This window comes from Salvia miltiorrhiza, chromosome 4 (genome assembly GCF_028751815.1).
Source record: "Salvia miltiorrhiza cultivar Shanhuang (shh) chromosome 4, IMPLAD_Smil_shh, whole genome shotgun sequence".
NCBI classification, from domain to species: Eukaryota; Viridiplantae; Streptophyta; class Magnoliopsida; order Lamiales; family Lamiaceae; genus Salvia; species Salvia miltiorrhiza.
Genome location: NC_080390.1, coordinates 6,772,129 through 6,791,043, shown reverse-complemented (window position 1 = coordinate 6,791,043; position 18,915 = coordinate 6,772,129). Strand labels below are relative to the sequence as shown.

General features: G+C 38.9%; 1 protein-coding gene across 1 annotated transcript; it reads left to right on the top strand.

The window, feature by feature from the left end:
• Positions 1–8,513: 8,513 nt before the first annotated feature.
• LOC131022476 (cation/H(+) antiporter 15-like) lies at positions 8,514–11,886 on the top strand. The gene is made up of 2 exons (XM_057951981.1): positions 8,514–8,871; positions 9,635–11,886. The coding sequence occupies exons 1-2, from the start codon at positions 8,623–8,625 to the stop codon at positions 11,738–11,740; spliced, it is 2,355 nt and encodes a 784-aa protein (XP_057807964.1). The 5' UTR covers positions 8,514–8,622; the 3' UTR covers positions 11,741–11,886.
• The last annotated feature ends 7,029 nt before the right edge of the window (positions 11,887–18,915 follow it).

Sequence of the window (18,915 nt, the reverse complement as noted above, 5' to 3'; positions counted from 1 at the left end):
TTAATTTGATTGGCTAAAGGAAATTTGGAGAGATTGGTTGGATGGATGACTTTATATTAAAGGTAATAGTGTTTGGAAATGTGGACGTGTGTGTTAGGAAAAGAAAGGAAATATTTTATTTCTTCACTACTCACTTTTCTTCACACATCAACTAATGGAGCACAATACATATTTATAGGAGTATTATGTCGGTGATTACTAGATCACCGACTTCAACTTGTGGTTTTAATTAGTTCTTCTAGATTGATCTTCTAATTTTATTTCCTAATTCCACACGTGCACTTTAGCTAGCTAGGAGCTTCTAGGATATTCTATGTTTTTCTTTTGTTTTCTTTTATTTTCCTTGTTTCTAGATTTTTCCTTCTACAAATCAAGTTTAATAATTTATTATTCCAACACTCCCCCTTAAACTTGATTTGTCATCCCGAGTAAAATTCTGAACTTCACAAAATCCTCGAACTTGAGCGGCTTGGTAAAAATATCGGCAACTTGATCTTGTGATTTCACATACTCCACTTGGACCTCCTTCTTTGCGATGCATTCTCTGATGTAGTGAAATCGGGTGTCAATATGCTTGCTTCGATTATGAAACACCGGATTCTTTGAGAGCGCGATTGCTGACTTATTATCCACGCAAATCGTTGTTGGCTCCTTTTGTGGCCATCCAAGCTCTTCCAGTAAACTTCGTAGCCAAACTGCATGACAAACATTGGATGTGGCAGCCACATATTCAGCTTCACATGTTGACAGCGTGACTATGGGTTGCTTCTTCGACATCCAGGTGAAAGCAGTGTTTCCCATGAAGAACACGAATCCGCTTGTACTCTTCCGATCATCATTATCTCCAGCCCAATCGCTATCACTATAGCCAACAAGCTTATAATCATCAGTATTTGAATAGAATAGGCCATAGTCGAGCGTACCTTTGAGGTAGCGAAGAATTCTCTTTGCCGCCTTAAAATGCGTAGTGGTTGGATTCTCCATATAGCGACTCACAAGTCCTGTCGCATAAAGAATGTCCGGCCTTGTGCAAGTTAAGTACCGTAAACTTCCAACCAAGCTCTTGAACAATGTCGGGTCCACCTTTTCTCCTCCATCATTCTTGGATAATTTTATCCCGCATTCCACTGGCGTGTTAATTGCTTTGCAGTCCTCCATCTTGAACTTCTTGAGAATTTCCTTGGCATATCCTTCTTGTGTGATGAAGATCCCATCTTCGAGTTGCTTGACTTCCACGCCGAGGTAGTACGCCATCAACCCAATGTCTGTCATCTCAAACTCCTTTGACATGGCCTTCTTGAACTCCTCAATCATCTTTGGATTATTTCCTGTGAAAATCAAATCATCTACATACAAGCACACAATTAAGGCATCTCCTCCATTGGCTTTCACGTAGAGAGCATGCTCGTGAGGGCATTTGGTGAAACCATTCTCCTCCAAATACTTATCGATCCTGCTATTCCATGCCCTTGGTGCTTGCTTTAGTCCGTATAGGGCCTTCTTTAACTTCAAGACTTTATCTTCTTGCCCTTTTACCTCGTAGCCCATTGGCTGCTTGATATAGACTTCTTTGTCTATATACCCATTCAAGAAGGCTGATTTGACATCCATTTGATAAATCTTCCATCTATTTTGGGCTGCAAGAGAGAGTATTAGTCTGATAGTTTCTAATCGAGCGACGGGAGCAAATACCTCATCATAATCAATTCCAGCTCTTTGGCTATATCCTTTTGCGACGAGCCTCGCTTTATATCTTTCCACTTCACCCTTGGAATTCTTCTTAACTTTATACACCCACTTGACTCCAATAGCCTTGTGCCCTTTCGGTAGTGTCACGAGCTCCCACGTATCATTCTTCTTTATGGCTTTGATCTCTTCATCCATCGCGACTCGCCAATTTTCACTATCTGCTGCTTCTTCAAAGCTAACAGGCTCACAATCAGCAAATAGGCAAAATAAGGTAAGATCTTCTAACCTTTCAGTATCCTCATATATCTCGCCCAAACTCCTTGCTCGTGGTGTGGCTCTTTCATTTAAGAAAGATGGTGGCGAGTCTTCAGTGACTGGCACTGGTGAAGCTGGTGGAGTCACTGGCTCTTGTTGGACTTCTCCAACTTGCTCTTCTGCTCTTTGTTCTTCTAACTGTGGGATGAAGGTGAAGTCACCGTTGGAGCTGAAATCCCAGACTCCTTCTTCGTCGAACTCCACGTCTCGACTTATCACTGTTTTCTTGGTATTTAGATTATATAACTTATAGCCTTTAGAGTTAGAGTCGTACCCGATAAAGATGAATGCTTCACTTTTATCATCGAGCTTCTTCCTTCTCTCATCTGGTACATGCACGTAGGCTTTGCTTCCAAATACCTTTAGGTGGGAAATTCCTGACTTTCTCCCGCTCCAGGCTTCTTGTGGAGTCATTCCCCACACGCTCCTTGTCGGCGATCGGTTGGATAGATACACCGCGCACGCCACTGCTTCTGCCCAGAACTCTTTAGGCAAATTCTTCGTCTTTAGCATGCTCCTCGCCATCTCCATGATTGTTCTGTTCTTTCTTTCTGCCACTCCATTTTGTTGGGGGGATCTCGGAACTGTCAGGGGCCGCCGAATTCCATTTGCTTCGCAAAATTCTAGAAACTCCCTTGACGTGAATTCTCCGCCTCGATCGGACCTCATGGCCTTGATTTGTCGTCCGCTCTCCTTCTCGACGGCAGCTTTGAATTTCTTGAATGCATCAAATACTTCTGACTTCTGCTTCAAGAAATATACCCACGTTTTTCTAGAAAAATCATCAATGAATAGCAGAAAATAATTATTTTTACCGAGGGAGCTTGGATTTATTGGCCCACACACGTCAGCGTGAATCAACTCCAGTGGCTTTTGAGCTCTTGAGCTTGACTCCTTTGGGAATGGCTTTCTGAACTGCTTCCCGAGTAGACAACCTTCGCAGAGTTGATCGGGATGCTTGATGGATGGTAAACCTCTCACCATCTCCTTCTTTGACAGTAACTCCAAACCGCCAAAATTTAAGTGCCCAAACCGAAGATGCCACAACCAAGACTTATCTTGGTAACACGCTTTCAGGCATTTTGCCATGTCATTTCGAATATTCAATAAGAACATTCTATTTTTAGACATTGGCACCTTGGCAATAAGATTATTTTTGCCATCTCTTATTGAAAGGTTATAATCTCTCATGTGAATATCATAACCTTTCTCCAAGAGTTGTCCCAAACTCAAGATATTATTTTTCATATTGGGCACGTAATAAACATTGGAAATAAATTCATGATTTCCATTCTTCAAGCGAATTAAAATTTTCCCTTTTCCTTTAACTGGAATTTTAGATTCATCACCAAAGGAGACGTTGCCACTTACTGACTCATCGAGCTCCACGAACATGCTTCTCTTCCCGCACATGTGGTTGCTTGCACCGGTGTCGAGGTACCACGTGTCATCTCTTCCAGCTTCTCCTTTATATGCCAGAAGCACACTACCATTTGCTTCGCTCGTGTTCTCGGCATAATTGGCCTTTTCCTCAATCCTTACTTTTTCACTTCTGCACTCGGAAGCATAGTGCCCAAATTTATGGCAATTATAACACTTTATTGAGGATTTATCGTACCTCGACTGCGGGTTGCTCCTCCCCCGACCACTTGTAAACTCATTTCTTTCACCACTGTTGACGAAGCCTCCTCGTCCTCGTCCACGTCCACGTCCACGGCCTCTGCCTCGATCTTGTCCTTGACCACGTCCTCTCCCGGACTGTCCATAGCCATTGCTCGAGCCTTCTTCGTTTTCTTTCGGGCTTACTTGCAACTTTAAAAGTTGCTCTGAAATTTCTTGCTTCTTCTTTTGCTTCTCTTCATATGCTTGCAACGACCCCAACAAGAGATCGATTGTCATCTCCTCCAAATTTTTAGTTTCTTCGATCGTCACCACAATGTGCTCAAACTTTGGGGTTAGTGAGCGCAATATTTTCTCCATAATTCTAACATCCTCCAATTTTTCACCATTTCTTTTCATTTGATTAGACACCGCCAAGACTCTTGAAAAATAATCCGAAATCGATTCGGACTCTTTCATATGTAAAGACTCAAACTCTCCTCTTAAAGTTTGGAGTCGTACCTTTTTTACTTGCTCCGCTCCTTTGCACGCGTTCTGGAGCTTCTCCCACGCTTCTTTGGCGGTACTTGCATTCGAGATTTTCTCGAAATCATCGTCCCCTAGCGCTTGATAAATGAGACAGAGAGCCTTTTTGTCTCTCTTTCTCGCGTCTCGCAATCTATCCTTTTGTTGTTGGGATAGTGCGGCCTCGTCCTGCGGCTCCTCGTAGCCGTTCTCCACTATCTCCCAAACGTCGTGGGCTCCCAATAGCGCCTTCATCTTGATGCTCCAATTGTCGAAGTTGCTCTTGTTGAGCATGGGGACTTGAAACGATTGTAAATTCGCCATACCACAAGTAGAATCTTGTGGCTCTGATACCACTTTGTTGGAAATTTAAGAAATATGTAATGGAGAATTAATTTGATTGGCTAAAGGAAATTTGGAGAGATTGGTTGGATGGATGACTTTATATTAAAGGTAATAGTGTTTGGAAATGTGGACGTGTGTGTTAGGAAAAGAAAGGAAATATTTTATTTCTTCACTACTCACTTTTCTTCACACATCAACTAATGGAGCACAATACATATTTATAGGAGTATTATGTCGGTGATTACTAGATCACCGACTTCAACTTGTGGTTTTAATTAGTTCTTCTAGATTGATCTTCTAATTTTATTTCCTAATTCCACACGTGCACTTTAGCTAGCTAGGAGCTTCTAGGATATTCTATGTTTTTCTTTTGTTTTCTTTTACTTTCCTTGTTTCTAGATTTTTCCTTCTACAAATCAAGTTTAATAATTTATTATTCCAACACCTAAATGGTAAACCGGATAATCTATCTCTTTTTTCTTTTTTTTTTTTACGTAGGTAGACTAGCAAGCTAATCATCCTTTTTACTGCAGAGTGATGATAAGTTGGGACACAATTAATTTTATCTATTACTCTCTATCCTTCATATTTATGCATATATATACTTTTCTTTTTTGTTATATTTCCTAAATTATATACACTCTATTTTTAAACACTAACTCATACATGATTTTCACAATTTTATTATTATAACTTACACTATTTTCCCATAATCTACTTAACAATATTATCCACAATGTGAGACACTTTTTCCAATATTAATACTCTAAACAACTACTTCCTCCGTTTCAGCTATCTTGAGACACTTTCTTTTTTGGGCCTCCCACCTATCTTGAAATATATTTTCTTATTTGGCAAAAGTTTTACCCTTTATTCACATTTTCACTTTTTCACCTACACACAAAAATACTATTTTCTTAAGGGCTAATTGCCACTAAATCCATATACTTTTTCAATTTTCGATTTTTTTCCATGACAAAAAAAAAATCTACTTTAAAATCCATGAATTGAAAAATCGATTGAAAATTTTTCCCGCGTCCGATTTCCGCCCATCGGCGAAATGAGTCAGATCCTATGTGGCGAAATTCATTCTGGGTGTTAAGTTTAATGAATGACATGGACGCCACATAAGATTTTAAAAATTGAAAAAAAAAAAATTAAATGCCACATGGTACTCTTTCCCCATCGCCTTCCTGTCGAGAATTCTTCCATTTGCATCGACTATTTTAGCATCGACCATATGTTGTCGACTGTTAGGCCGTGTTTCCTCATCAGGTTGCCGTAGCCGCCGCCAATGATGTGGCCGCCGACGATGACGGTGGGGCAAACTCCAGCGGGGAAAGCTAGGGTTTTTGCTTTTCTCCCAGATTCTATAGTATAGTTCACCAAGTGTAGCACCAGACTGCACCCACGCCGTCTTGTGGGATACGTCTATGTCGATGGATCTGAGGTTGGACATGTCAAGAACCACGAATGGGTTTGTGGATGTGTAGGAAAGGCCCTCCGAGTCGTGGCTGCCGCTTCGGATTCTGAGATGCAGCTTCGTCTTTTTCGCGCAGCTCACGATGGATTGGACATTGGATTCGGCGAGAGGAGTGAAGATTAATTAGGGTTGGGTTTGGGGTTTTGGAAGTGTTGAAATGGCCATTTCTGATGTAATCTTGCAACCCAATGGGGTAGTTTTGGCTTGTGGAAGTTACCGCCGGAAGGGGCGTCGGAATTGGAATGGTAGACGTCGGCGTTGAGGGTAGACGATGGTCTTGAGGAGAGGAAAAGAGTATTATATATGTGGCATTTAATTTTTCTCTTTTTTTTTTCTTCAGTTTTTAAAATCTTATGTGGCGTCCATGTCATTCATTAAACTTAACACCTGAAATGAATTTCGCCACATAGGATCTGACTCATTTCGCCGATGGCCGAAAATCGGACGCGGGGAAAATTTCCAATCGATTTTCCAATTCATGGATTTTAAAGTAGATTTTTTTTGTCATGGGAAAAAATCAAAAATTGAAAAAGTATATGGATTTAGCGGCAATTAATCCTTTTCTTAATTCTCGTGCAGTAAAAAGGTCTTAAGATAGCTGGGACAGAGGGGGTATTTATTAAAACTCGTGTTGTGGTCAACTATCCATATTTATGGGGGACGGAGAGAGTAGTTGCACTCTCTCGTATTGATTAACTCAAAAATTTGCCAGAGCTAGCTGACATGAATAGCACATCAACAACATTTGAGATCTTCTATTGCTAATTTATGATCACTACAAGAAAATACGCTTTTAACGATCGAAATTAACAACCGAAATTATTTTTCGATTGTTAACTTTGTGGCCTTAAAGAACCAATTTACGACCGTTTCATGATCGATTTTTAAAAAATTTTTAACGACCGAAAATTCGGTCGTTAATTATTTTTTTAATATTTTAATATTTTATTTTTTTAACGACCGAATTTTCGATCGTTAAATTTTTTATATATTTTTTATATTATTATTTTTTAATTTTTAACGACCGATTTTTCAGTCGTTAATATTTTTTTTTATTTTTTATAACGACCGAATTATTCGGTTGTTAATATTAATTTTTTTATATTTTTTCAATAAAAATTTATTTTTTTAAAGACCGAAATTTTCGATCGTTAAACATATTTGAAATTTTATTTATTTATTTTATTATTTTATTATTTTTTATTTATTAACGACTGAAAAATCGATCGTTAATATTATTTTTTCAAATTTTTAATTTTTTTAATTTCGTTTTTTTATTTTTGTTTATTTATTTTTATTTTTTGATTATATATATATATATATTTAATTAATTTTCAATTTAATTCTTATTTTTAATTTATTGAGAATATTATTAGATTTATTAGATTTGTAGTTTTATTAAATTATTAGATTCATTATTTTCAAAACATTAATAATTTTATTATTTTAAAATAATAAATTATTTGATATCATCTGTTTTATTTATTTTCAAATATTTTTTTATTTTAAAATAATAAGTTATTTTATTTAAGAAATGAATGATATTGTATATTGAATTATAATAAATCTAATAAATTAATAAATCTAATAATTTAATTATTTATTACGATAATATTGTATATTACGATTATTATTTGATTGTTATTTTTCATACTCATATTTTTTTTAAAATTACGATAATATTAATTTTTTATTATTTTAAATTCGATCGTATATTACCGTCAATCTTTCGCCGGCATCACAAGTCTTAGATATTATCTCGACATATTATAAGGTTATGAATGATTAATAATATTGTATATTGATATAGAGTTTAAATGAATTAATAAGTACTAAATATATCAATAATACGAGTGTTCTGTATTGGTGATCACTCGAAAGGAACTTCAAGGTTAATCGTGCTTGACTTAGAGCACAACTAAGATGGGTTACCTACTGGAAGTTCGTCAAATCGTATGCAATTAAGGTCAAATCGAAAGGAACTTCAATGTTAACCAGCAACTTAATTTCAGTAATTTTTAGCTAATTTTAATATAAAGAGACTTAAATGCCCCTTAAATATATGATACTACCATTGTGCCACTCAACATCCTGATACACCCGGTACGAAGACTATTCGTACTACGACGTTGCACGCCACGATTGATGCAAATAGTCCTCTTTGTACTAGTTGTGCCACTGGCTGGTGCTAGTAGTTGGTACGATCGGTGAAAATAATCTCATTCGTACTAATATATGTAGAATTTTATCTGCATTTACTCTAAGGACAATTTTATCTGAATTTTTAAAAATTCGCTACAATTTATTAATTTTAAAAAATTAAATTGATGACCACCTTTTAATTTATCTTTAACCATTCCCTTCACACAACGAATGATATGTATGTGTATAATTTTCTTAACCACAAATATGATAAAAGATGTTGCAATGCAAATTGAAATTTTGAAAAGAAATACTCCTACAATAAGGTTAATTTGATGAATGTATATATAAGATAAATGCATTTGTGATGTGAATATGTAAGTAAAGTCAAATGGCTGCGAACGTTTGTCGTAGGTCCATCCATTTTGAAGAGAAATCCATGAAAATCTGAATTGCATGAAATACAAGAGCTTAATTAGGTTGCTCCTCTTTCGTCATCGGAAATCAAAGAGAGAGGTAGGGCCATGGATAAGGGTGGTCCAACCGGGCCGGGCTGGAGGGAACGGCCCGGCAACGTCACCACCGATTTCTGCTATGTGGATACGGCGCTGCACTCCGCCGGCATTTGGGGCTCTTCCGCCGGCAGCAGAGGCTTCCTCGACTACGCCTTGCCCCGCCTTCAGCTTCAGCTCGCCATCATTTTCATCATCACCCAGTCCCTTCATCTCTTGCTCCGCCGCTTCCATTTGCCTCGCCTTGTCTCCGAGATCCTCGTATCTCTCTCTCTCTCTCTCTCCCTCTCTCTAATTTCTTAGGTTATTCTAGTTTGATTGTAAGTTTAAATACAATGAATTTGGTGAACTTCATTTCTGCATGAGATATGACAAAAACTAATTTCATAAATAAAAATATTAAAAAGTGTTAATGATGCGAAATGTTAGTCACCAACTTGACATCTAGCCAACTTTAAGATGAAGAGACTAAAATGCCCTTACTTATCGATTATAAGGATATGATACACCTGATATGAATTCGATTTTTTTGCTAAAATCAAAACAAACCAAATTTATATTTAGTTTTTTAAAAGAAAACAAATTGAACCGAATAAATCGAAATGAATTAACCAAAATATTTAGAATTAAAACCGAAAAAATTGAGAAAAAAGTTAAATTAAATGATAACATAAAAATTATACTATATATATATATATATTAATATATTATTATATAAATATAATTCGATTTTTTCAATTTTGTTCTATTTTTCAAGAATTAAACAGAACCAAAAAATCAATTTTTTTAAAAAAATCCAATCAAATCAATATTTTGGTTTGGATCAGTTTCGAATATTTTGCTTACTCATATATTAGTATGAATTCAATTTTAAGCAAAATTAAGTTGGTGCCACCTTTTAATCTCCAGTATCGATATATAGTGGGTATCTGAAATTTGAGGTGATTTGAAAACATGAATACATGGAAGTAAGGATAAAGTTTGGTGGCGATTGTAGGTAATGCATGCGTTAATGTTGTTGCAGGCTGGGATCATACTAGGGCCAACTATTCTAGGACAGTTTGGAGAAGTGGAGCAAGCATTATTCCCCCAAGAAGGAGATGTGTACTTGGACCTTCTCTCCAAAATCGGCTACATATTTTTCATCTTCCTCAGCGGCGTCAAGATGGATCCTCGAACCGTGCTGCGCACCGGCATCAAGGCGTGGACCATCGGCGTCCTCGCCGTCACTCTCCCGCTCGGCGGCAGCTTGATCATGACCGTTGTACAGCAAACCGAGATCCACAAGTATCGCATCCCTGCTTACAAAAACACCATCTCCATCCAGAACCTCTTCCCTTTCCCCGTCATCGCCTCCATGCTGGTCGACCTCAAGATCATGAACTCCGAGCTGGGCCGCCTCGCCCTCGCCTCCGCTCTCATCAGCGACCTCGTCAGCAACCTCGCCTCCACCGCCATCACCTACGGCAGAGTCGGCATCATGAGCTTCGCCAACGTCATCATGATCCACTCCACCTTCTTGACTGTCTGCTTGATCCTCTTCATCCTCTGCGTCGGCCGCCCTCTTTCCCTCTGGATCATCTCCAAAACGCCCGAGGGGAAACCCGTTTCCAGATTCCACGTCATCCTCATGTCCTTCTTGGTTCTTGTCGTCGTCTTGCTTACCGACAACGTCGGCCTCAACTACCAGTACGGTCCGTTCCTGCTCGGCCTCGCCGTCCCCGACGGCCCCCCCTTGGGCTCCACCATGGTCGACAGGCTGGAGACGTTGGTGTCTGGTTTGCTGGCTCCGCTTCTCGTCACCTACTGCGGCATGAATGTGAATCTCGTTGAGCTCTTTGATCTGCAGTTCGTTTCCATTGTTTGGACGGTGGTGGGATTGTGTCTAGTGATGAAGCTGCTCTCTGTTTTTGTGCCGGCGGTTATCTGCAGGGTGCCGGTGAAAGACGCGGTGGCTCTGGCCTTCATCATGAGCGCCCAGGGCGTGGTGCAGATGTCTTTTTATTATTACAACTATGTTAACCAGACTTTCGACGGCGAGACCTTCTCCATGCTGACGACTTCCGTTCTGATACAGTCTGCGGCATCGAGCTTGATCGTGAAATCGTTATACGACTACTCCAGAATGTACACTGGGTATCAGAAACGCGACATTCAGCACACGCCGACGAATTCGGAGCTGAGGATGCTGGTGTGCGCGCACCGCGTGGACGACGCGGTGGCGATCCGGAGGGTTCTAGAAGCTTCTTTCCCTAGCAAGGAAAGCCCTCTGGCTGTGTACGCTCTGCATCTGGTGGAGCTAGCGGGGCGGGCGCATCCGCAGCTGATCGATCACCAATTAGGGCAGAAGTCGTCCGGCGGCGGGAGCCGGACGCAGAAGATGATCGAGGTGCTGTCGGCGTTCGAGCAGCAGTACACGGGGGTGGCGAGCGTGCAGCAGTTCACGGCGATGTCGCTGATGAAGTTCATGCACCACGACATCTGCACGGTGGCGTTCAACAAGCTGGCGTCGCTCATCATCCTGCCGTTCCACCGGAAATGGAATCACCAGGGGAAGGTCATAATGGACTCCAGCACGCTGCGCTCCATCAACTGCGAGGTGCTGGAGCTGGCGCCCTGCTCCGTGGCGGTCCTCGTGGACCGCCACAAGGTGCGGCGCAGCGCGTCGGCCGCCTACAACGTCGGGGTGGCGTTCTTCGGCGGGGCGGACGACCGGGAGGCGCTGGCGTACGCGCGGCGGATGGCGCTGTCGCCGGACGTGAGCCTGACGGTGGTGAGGCTGGTGCCGTGGGACATATACGCCGGGGACAGCCAGTGGGACGCGGTGCTGGACGCCGAGATATTGAAGGACACCAGGATGCAGGGGGCCCACCAGGACAACATCGTGTACAGGGAGGAGAGGGTGAAAGATGGGGCGGAGACGGCGCTGCTCATACACGCCATGGAAGAGGCCTTTGATCTCATCATGGTGGGGAGGAGGCATAAGGAAGATACGCCGCAGCTGCTCGGCCTCAGCGAGTGGAATGACCTGCCGGAGCTCGGACCCGTCGGGGATATGCTGGCGGCGCCGGATCTCACTGTGCCTGTCTCTGTTTTGGTTGTGCAACACCAGAATATCAAATCTATTTAATTCATTACCTATACTAATTCATGTTTATATTAATTAATTTTCAATCTAATTACCTATACACTTGTCCAAACTCTGATTAATTCTTACACCATCCATCTCCACACTCAAACTATAATTAATTTGCAGATATTCTGTTTGAGCTTTCACTTATTTTTTTATTTATTTTTTGTATGTATAGTGAATCATTTTCTTTTATTTTCACTCAAATACATGATAACATTATTATGAATATTTTCCTGTGTAGAGAACATGAGATAAAAATAAATAAAAAATGAATGTGATAGAATTTTCGTATATTTTCTAATTTTTCCTTATTTTATATGTACGAATCATTTTCTAAACAGATCCTTTTTTAAAAGAAAAAAAAAATTCATGCACTGTACGTAATTATGAAAATGCACATGAAGATCAATGTTGTCACACAAATCAAACTTGCAAGTTGGGGAATCAAATAAGAAGAGAAGCACTAAAGGAGTTGTTTTTTATGTGCTAGGGTTATTCAGTATACACAGGATTAAGATGCAACTTAATTGGATCTACATCGAAATAGAGTGATATACATACCAACTAGCACGCCATCCTTGAACATATATACAAAATAATTTATGACTTTCCTTTGCCCTACTATTTATGGCTAGGGCTGGGAATCGGGTCGGGTTCGGGTACCCTACCCGAAAAAATCGGGTACCCGAACCCGAAAATATCCTAAACCCACTATCCGAACCCGACCCCGAATTTGAAATCGGGTACCCTAATACCCGACTCGGGTACCCGAGTCGGGTATTAGGGTACCCGAAATTACCCGGTGGTCCACAGCTGGGGACCGAAGACCCACAATCCCAGCAAGGGCACCCTGGTCCTCATACACGGCATCGGCGCCAACGCAATGTGGCAGTGGAACGAGTTCGTGTCGCCGCTGTCGGCGCGGTTCAACGTGTACGTTCCCGACCTGGTCTTCTTCGGGGAGTCGTACACATCGCGGCCGGAGCGGAGCGAGGCGTTCCAGGCGGAGTGCGTGTTCCGGGCCATGGAGGCGGCGGGGGTGCGCGGGAGGATGAGCGTGGTGGGGCTGAGCTACGGGGGGTTCGTGGCGTACAGCATGGCGGCGCGGTTCCCGGAGGCGGTGGAGCGGCGACTGTTGGGCGACTGGGCGAGGTCGCGGCTGGGGCGGCTGGAGTGGGGGCGGCGGCGGCAGGAAGGGGTGGGGGAGTTACAGATAATTAGGGCTGGGTTGGGGATTAAGTGGGCTGGGGGTTACATTTCAAAGGAACGGGCCGAACGGGAAGCAGTGGGCTGGGATTGGGAGTAATTTAAAATACATTTAATTAAAAATCGGGTAATTCGGGTATACCCGATACCCGATCGGGTATACCCGATACCCGATTTTTTCACACCCTAAATACCCGACCCCGACCCCGATCCCGATTTTTTCGGGTATAGGGTACCCGATACCCGATTTTTTCGGGTCGGGTATCGGGTACCCGATTACCCGATCCCGAAATTCCCACCCCTATTTATGGCTGTTTTACATTTTGGTCGATTTCATTATTTTTTATTAATTTCTATAAAATGCAATAATATTAATTCTTAAAAATGAGCTCTAACACTTTTATCCAAGTGTTGGAAAAAAAATGAGCCACTAAATAACGGGATGAATGGAGTATTTCGTAAGATTCTTTCCTTTCAGCCAAAATGAAAAGTAAATTAAATTTAATGTTGAATGGTAAAAATTTGTGTGCATCCAAATATATTTATACAATTAAAGTAAATCAATTTTTAATAAAAATTTAATAGTCACAATTAGATTTTAATTTGACTGAAACTAGAAAATTTGTTACACCCAAATAAAAGTAAAACACACTCACATTCTAATCTTCTAGGTAACTCGAACCCCCGATCTATTGATTGGGAAAGAAGCGTCTTACCAATAGATTACACTTCATCGTCTCAACGTCATTAAATTTATAACAAATTAATATACAAAATTGATTTAGTCTTAAACAAATTTTTTTTGATGGAGGATTTTTTTAGACTTAAGTGATAGAAAAAATGAATGTTCTTCCACTAGCTTTTTTGAGCTAATTCAGTTGAAAATGATTCCAAAAGATCCAATCATGCAAACTCTTTTCTAGTCAAAGGAAAATAAATGACTCAAAAGAAAGACGTGTCGTGCAAAATCGCTTGTTTTATTTATTAAGGGTACGTCTGTTTACTTTCATGAAAAAAGAAAAAACACATATAGTACTTTCACCATTTCCCATCATTATCATATACATACTATGATAAAAAAAAAAAAATTCTCCCAGCGTAAAGGAATATTTTCTCTCTAATATTAGATAATATTATTATCTAGCTATGTGTAGTGGTGTGAAAATATATTTTAATATTTAATATGGTAAAATTAATAATTTATTCACCCATTTCCAACAAAGAAAATAAGTGTATAGGATAAATGTCATATGATATGATAAGTTTTTTCAGTTCTATTGAACATATGATAAAAATGGAGGAAAAGATAATATTTTCTTATTCATCAAATGAAAATTTTACAATCAAAATAAACACACCCTAACATGACAAAAAGTTGTGTGTATTCAAATGAACGGTGTATTTATTCTAATTGAACATAATTCAGTTAGTAGGCATTTAGTTTGGTAGATGAGATATATAAGATAATATTGATAGAATTGGAGAGGTGATTAAATAATTCACTCAACTTTGGGGTGATAAATAATCACTCATTTAGATGATTAGATGCGGGCAGTTATTAATCACGAGTTCAATAATACAAACTAAACACTTGATTAAAATAGATTATCTTATCACTCAAACCAAAAGCGTTCATGAGTTCTAATTAGAATTTATTAATCTTCAGTTAAAAATCAATTCGAGCGTTCATGAGTTCTAATTAGAATTTATTAATCTTCAATTAAAAATCAATTCGGAGCAAATACACACTACATCTAAATATAAAAAAAAGTCTCTCTTTCTTAATCGAAACTGTACGTGACATCTCTAATATTGGCGTGAGGCACGTGAAAAAATCCGATAACATTTTTTTTTGGTCCAAGAAATCCGAAATAATTGGTTGTCGATTCAAATACATAATTTATGTGTAAATCAGATAATTCACTTTTACATAACCAATCAAATGTTTTGTATATAGCTAATTTTCCTTTTCACTGCATATATGGACGACAAGTGCATCAATATTATTATATATTGTTATCATTCGCATGATTACTTAAAGTTGTAATTAGTTAATGTTGCTAAAGACGTGTCCAATTAATACCAATCAATTTCTCTTATCTTAATTACTTACAAATTTTTACTTAATTATGTGAAGATGAAACTCAAATTCATTTAAATTTTCTCTAGATCTAAAAGGAAAGGAAAAGAAAATGACATCATGCTTCAATACTCCAATATATATATATATATATATATATATATATATATATGAAATGACTATCGTGAAAACACTTCTTAAAATAAAAATAAAAACGTTTTTTAAAGTACGAATTTTACGTAGAACACGTACGAATTCATCCAACAGGGTTACGACAATTGTGAAAAATAAATTTTTGTTACCTTTGGGATTCGAACTCAGGACCACAAATTCATCCAACGGGGTTACGAATCAACCGTAGATCTTGATGATCTAAGGGCTGAAAATTGTTTATATTTTATATTTTAAGAAATGTTTTTATTTTAGCCCTCCCCTATATATATATATATATGTATATATATAGGGTTGGGTTCTTGTAGTATCCAAGCTTATGGTAGTACCGTAGGACCAAATCTTGACCACACGATTTGGATAAGAGGTGCATTGAGATTGTAACACGTGGCAAGAAGCTTCCAAGACAATTCAAGACAAAAATCTGGACATGGGTAAAATTGAAAAAAAAATTTGTATATTAAAAATATATATATATTTTTATATTATCAAAATATTCATATTTTAGATGCATAAAAAAAATGATTAAAGAACCTTTTCTAGTTAGACCTAAGTAGCTTTTGGTCACCGACGGCGATTTGCCGCCGGTAACGCCGCCGGTAACTACATTACCGGTCGCCATGCCGTCATTACCGACGGCAAATCGTCGTCGGTAATCTCCAGTTTTTTTGTAGTGCATGTTACTGTACAATGGGAGCAGATGCAGAATAAATCTTTAATGATATATATATTTTTTAAATTTTGCGTGTGTTCCAGATTTCAAAAAATAATTTTCTTCACATACAAAAAAAGATAATTTCAAAGAAAGATAATTTTCGTATGGTTTGATTTAGTGATGGGATATGATGATACAACAGCTCACACAGTATTAATTAATTTAATGGTTTTTAAAGAACAAAAGTTCTCGTAAAAAAAAAAATTAAAATAAAATGTTTGCTTGGGGCTTATCCGCCATCAATTAAGAGCATCACATTTTATGTATATTTATTTTTGAAGTTGTTAATATCTCAATATCAAATGAAGTTAAACAAAAAACTAATAATAAAATCTAACTCAACAAATTATATGACATTGCACACTGTGTGAGTGGAATACTCATCAAACCACTATGAGATTTGCTTAGCATTGAAGAATGAAAGAGCGATTATCACTTTAATCCTCTTTTGATGCTGACTAATTAAGTAACTATATATTCTACGAGTTGGTCGACTTGGTCTTCGATACAGTCAAATGTATGAAAAAAGATGAGTCGGTGACTCGGGTCAACATTGAGGGCACGGGTCGGATCGGGCTGAGCGCGGACTTAAAAGTAATTATTGTTATGGTAAAAAGTACTCCCTCCGTCCCGCTATTCAAGTCTCATTTCTTTTCGGCACGGAGATTAAGGAGACTAAAATTAAGAGTTAAATTGTGTCTTCAAAAAACTTAATGTTAGTTTAATTAAGCACACCGCACCACCGCCTGCACCACCGCCGCACCACCGCCTGTACCACCGCACCACCGCCGGTAAATCACCACAACCCCACCCAGATCGAGCTCATAAATCTGCAACCCACCCAAATCGAACTTAGAAATCAAACGATTTCCCCCAACCAAATCTGCAACCCAAATTAGGGGTTATGGTTTTGCAGAGGGTTAGGGGAGATCAGAGGTGAGAGGCGGAGGCGGAGGAGATCAGAGGGAGGAAAAGGGCGGCGACGAGAATTGCTGTCGCTCAGCCAAGGGACAGATCCGGCAGGCGAAGGCAGGTGAGGGCGAAGGGCGAAGGGCGGCTTCCTCCCTTGACAGATCCGGCGGGGGCGAAGGACAGATCCGGCGAAGGGCGAAGGACAGATCCGGCGGGGGCGGCAGGTGAGGGCGAAGGGCGAAGGACGGCTTCCTCCCTTGACAGATCCAGCGGGGGCGAAGGACAGATCCGGCGAAGGGCGAAGGACAGATCCGGCGGGGGCGGCAGGTGAGGGCGAAGGGCGGCTTCCTCCGACGACGAGCAGGGGAAAGGCAAGTGGAGGAGAGGACGGCTAGGGCGGTGAAGGTGGAGGAGAAGGCTTCCTCCGGCGACGAGCAGACGACGGCGGTGGAGACTCAAGCGCAGAGAGAGAGACGAGAGAAAGAGAGATAGAGAGAGAGATAGAGAATAGAGGGGAAATCAATTAATTAAGGGTTTATTAGTTGAATAATTAGTGATCTCATTTAATGTTAAGCATCCCCTTATTATTTTCTTTTTAGGAAACGGAACATTATCGGTGGGACAACCCAAAAAGGAAAATGGGACTTGAATAGCGGGACGGAGGGAGTAATAATCAATATGAAAAAATTTAATATTTCAAAATATTACATTTCTTAATATCAATGATTATTTTTTCTTACAATAATGATGATTTGACCAAATAGTTAACGATTGTTTTTTATTTTTTTTTCTTCATTGTCTTTTCTATTTTTTTTTGTTTTTGCATTTTATTTATTTATATGATGTGTTTGCATTTTTTCTTTTTTGTTTTTCTTTTTGTGTTTTGTTTGTTTTTTGTAATTTATTTATTTATGTGGTAATATTTTTGAATCCTTATAATTTTTTCATATCAATGGTTGCTTTTTCTTATGATAATAATTATTTGACCAGATAACTAAAAGTACAAATTTTCGTATTGTGGGTCGGTTGGAAATCGAGCCGAACCGAAATATATGTATTACATTAATATATTACTCCCTCCGTCCACGAAATGAGTACTCATATTTCCTTTTTCGTCCGTCCACGAAATGAGTACTCATTTCCCTTTTTGGCAAGTGTACCCCACAAAACTCTTTAATTAATACACTATAAAAGGTGGGACTCTTATTCTATTAATACTACACTCAATACATTTCTTAAAACTCGTGCCGTCCACAAATGGATACTCATTTCGTGGACGGAGGGAGTAATATATAATATTTTAAAAAGGGATAAGGTGCAAATATGCCCTTAATGTTTACAATTTAATGCAAAAATACCCTCGAAGTAACTTTTGGTGCATAAATGTACAAATTCCCAAATAAATGGTGCAATTATGCCCTTACAGTTAACAGAGTTCAAACATCTATCAAATTTCCTTCGATTTTTTTTTTATGTTTACTTATTTTTCCCTCGAAAGTTACTATGATTTGATGGCCCATAATGGAGTATGATACTTTCGTGATAAAATATGTATTTGTGTGTTATATTTTTTTGGCGATCACTATGGTCTATGATGAAATATGAGCATGAGCATAAATATATTAGCTTATTCTTATTTTATGAGAGATTTGGATTTTACAAAATAAATGGTTTTGCTGTATGTAATTTGTATTGGAGTCATCAGTATGTGTGGAAAGTTTATTGGCAAGTTGAACCTTTTGAGATGAAAAATTATATTGTGTTACAAACTTTTTTAATTTATTTTTTATTTTGTTGTTGGATTGGAGTTTTGCTTCATGCATTAAATTTCATCGTTGGGTTCACCGTTCATGCATTAATGTATAATGAGCAAATATCTTCATTTGGTCAGTTGTTCTTCATCACATATATATAAGTAGAATTTTTTTTTAAGAAATCTTATACTCCCTCCGTCCCGCTTCAAATGACCCTATTTCTATTTTGGATTGTCCCACTCCAAATGACCCCATTCCATTTATAGAAGTATTTAACACTATTTTTTGGATGGTCCCACTACCACTTTACACCTTTATCACACATTCCTTAATC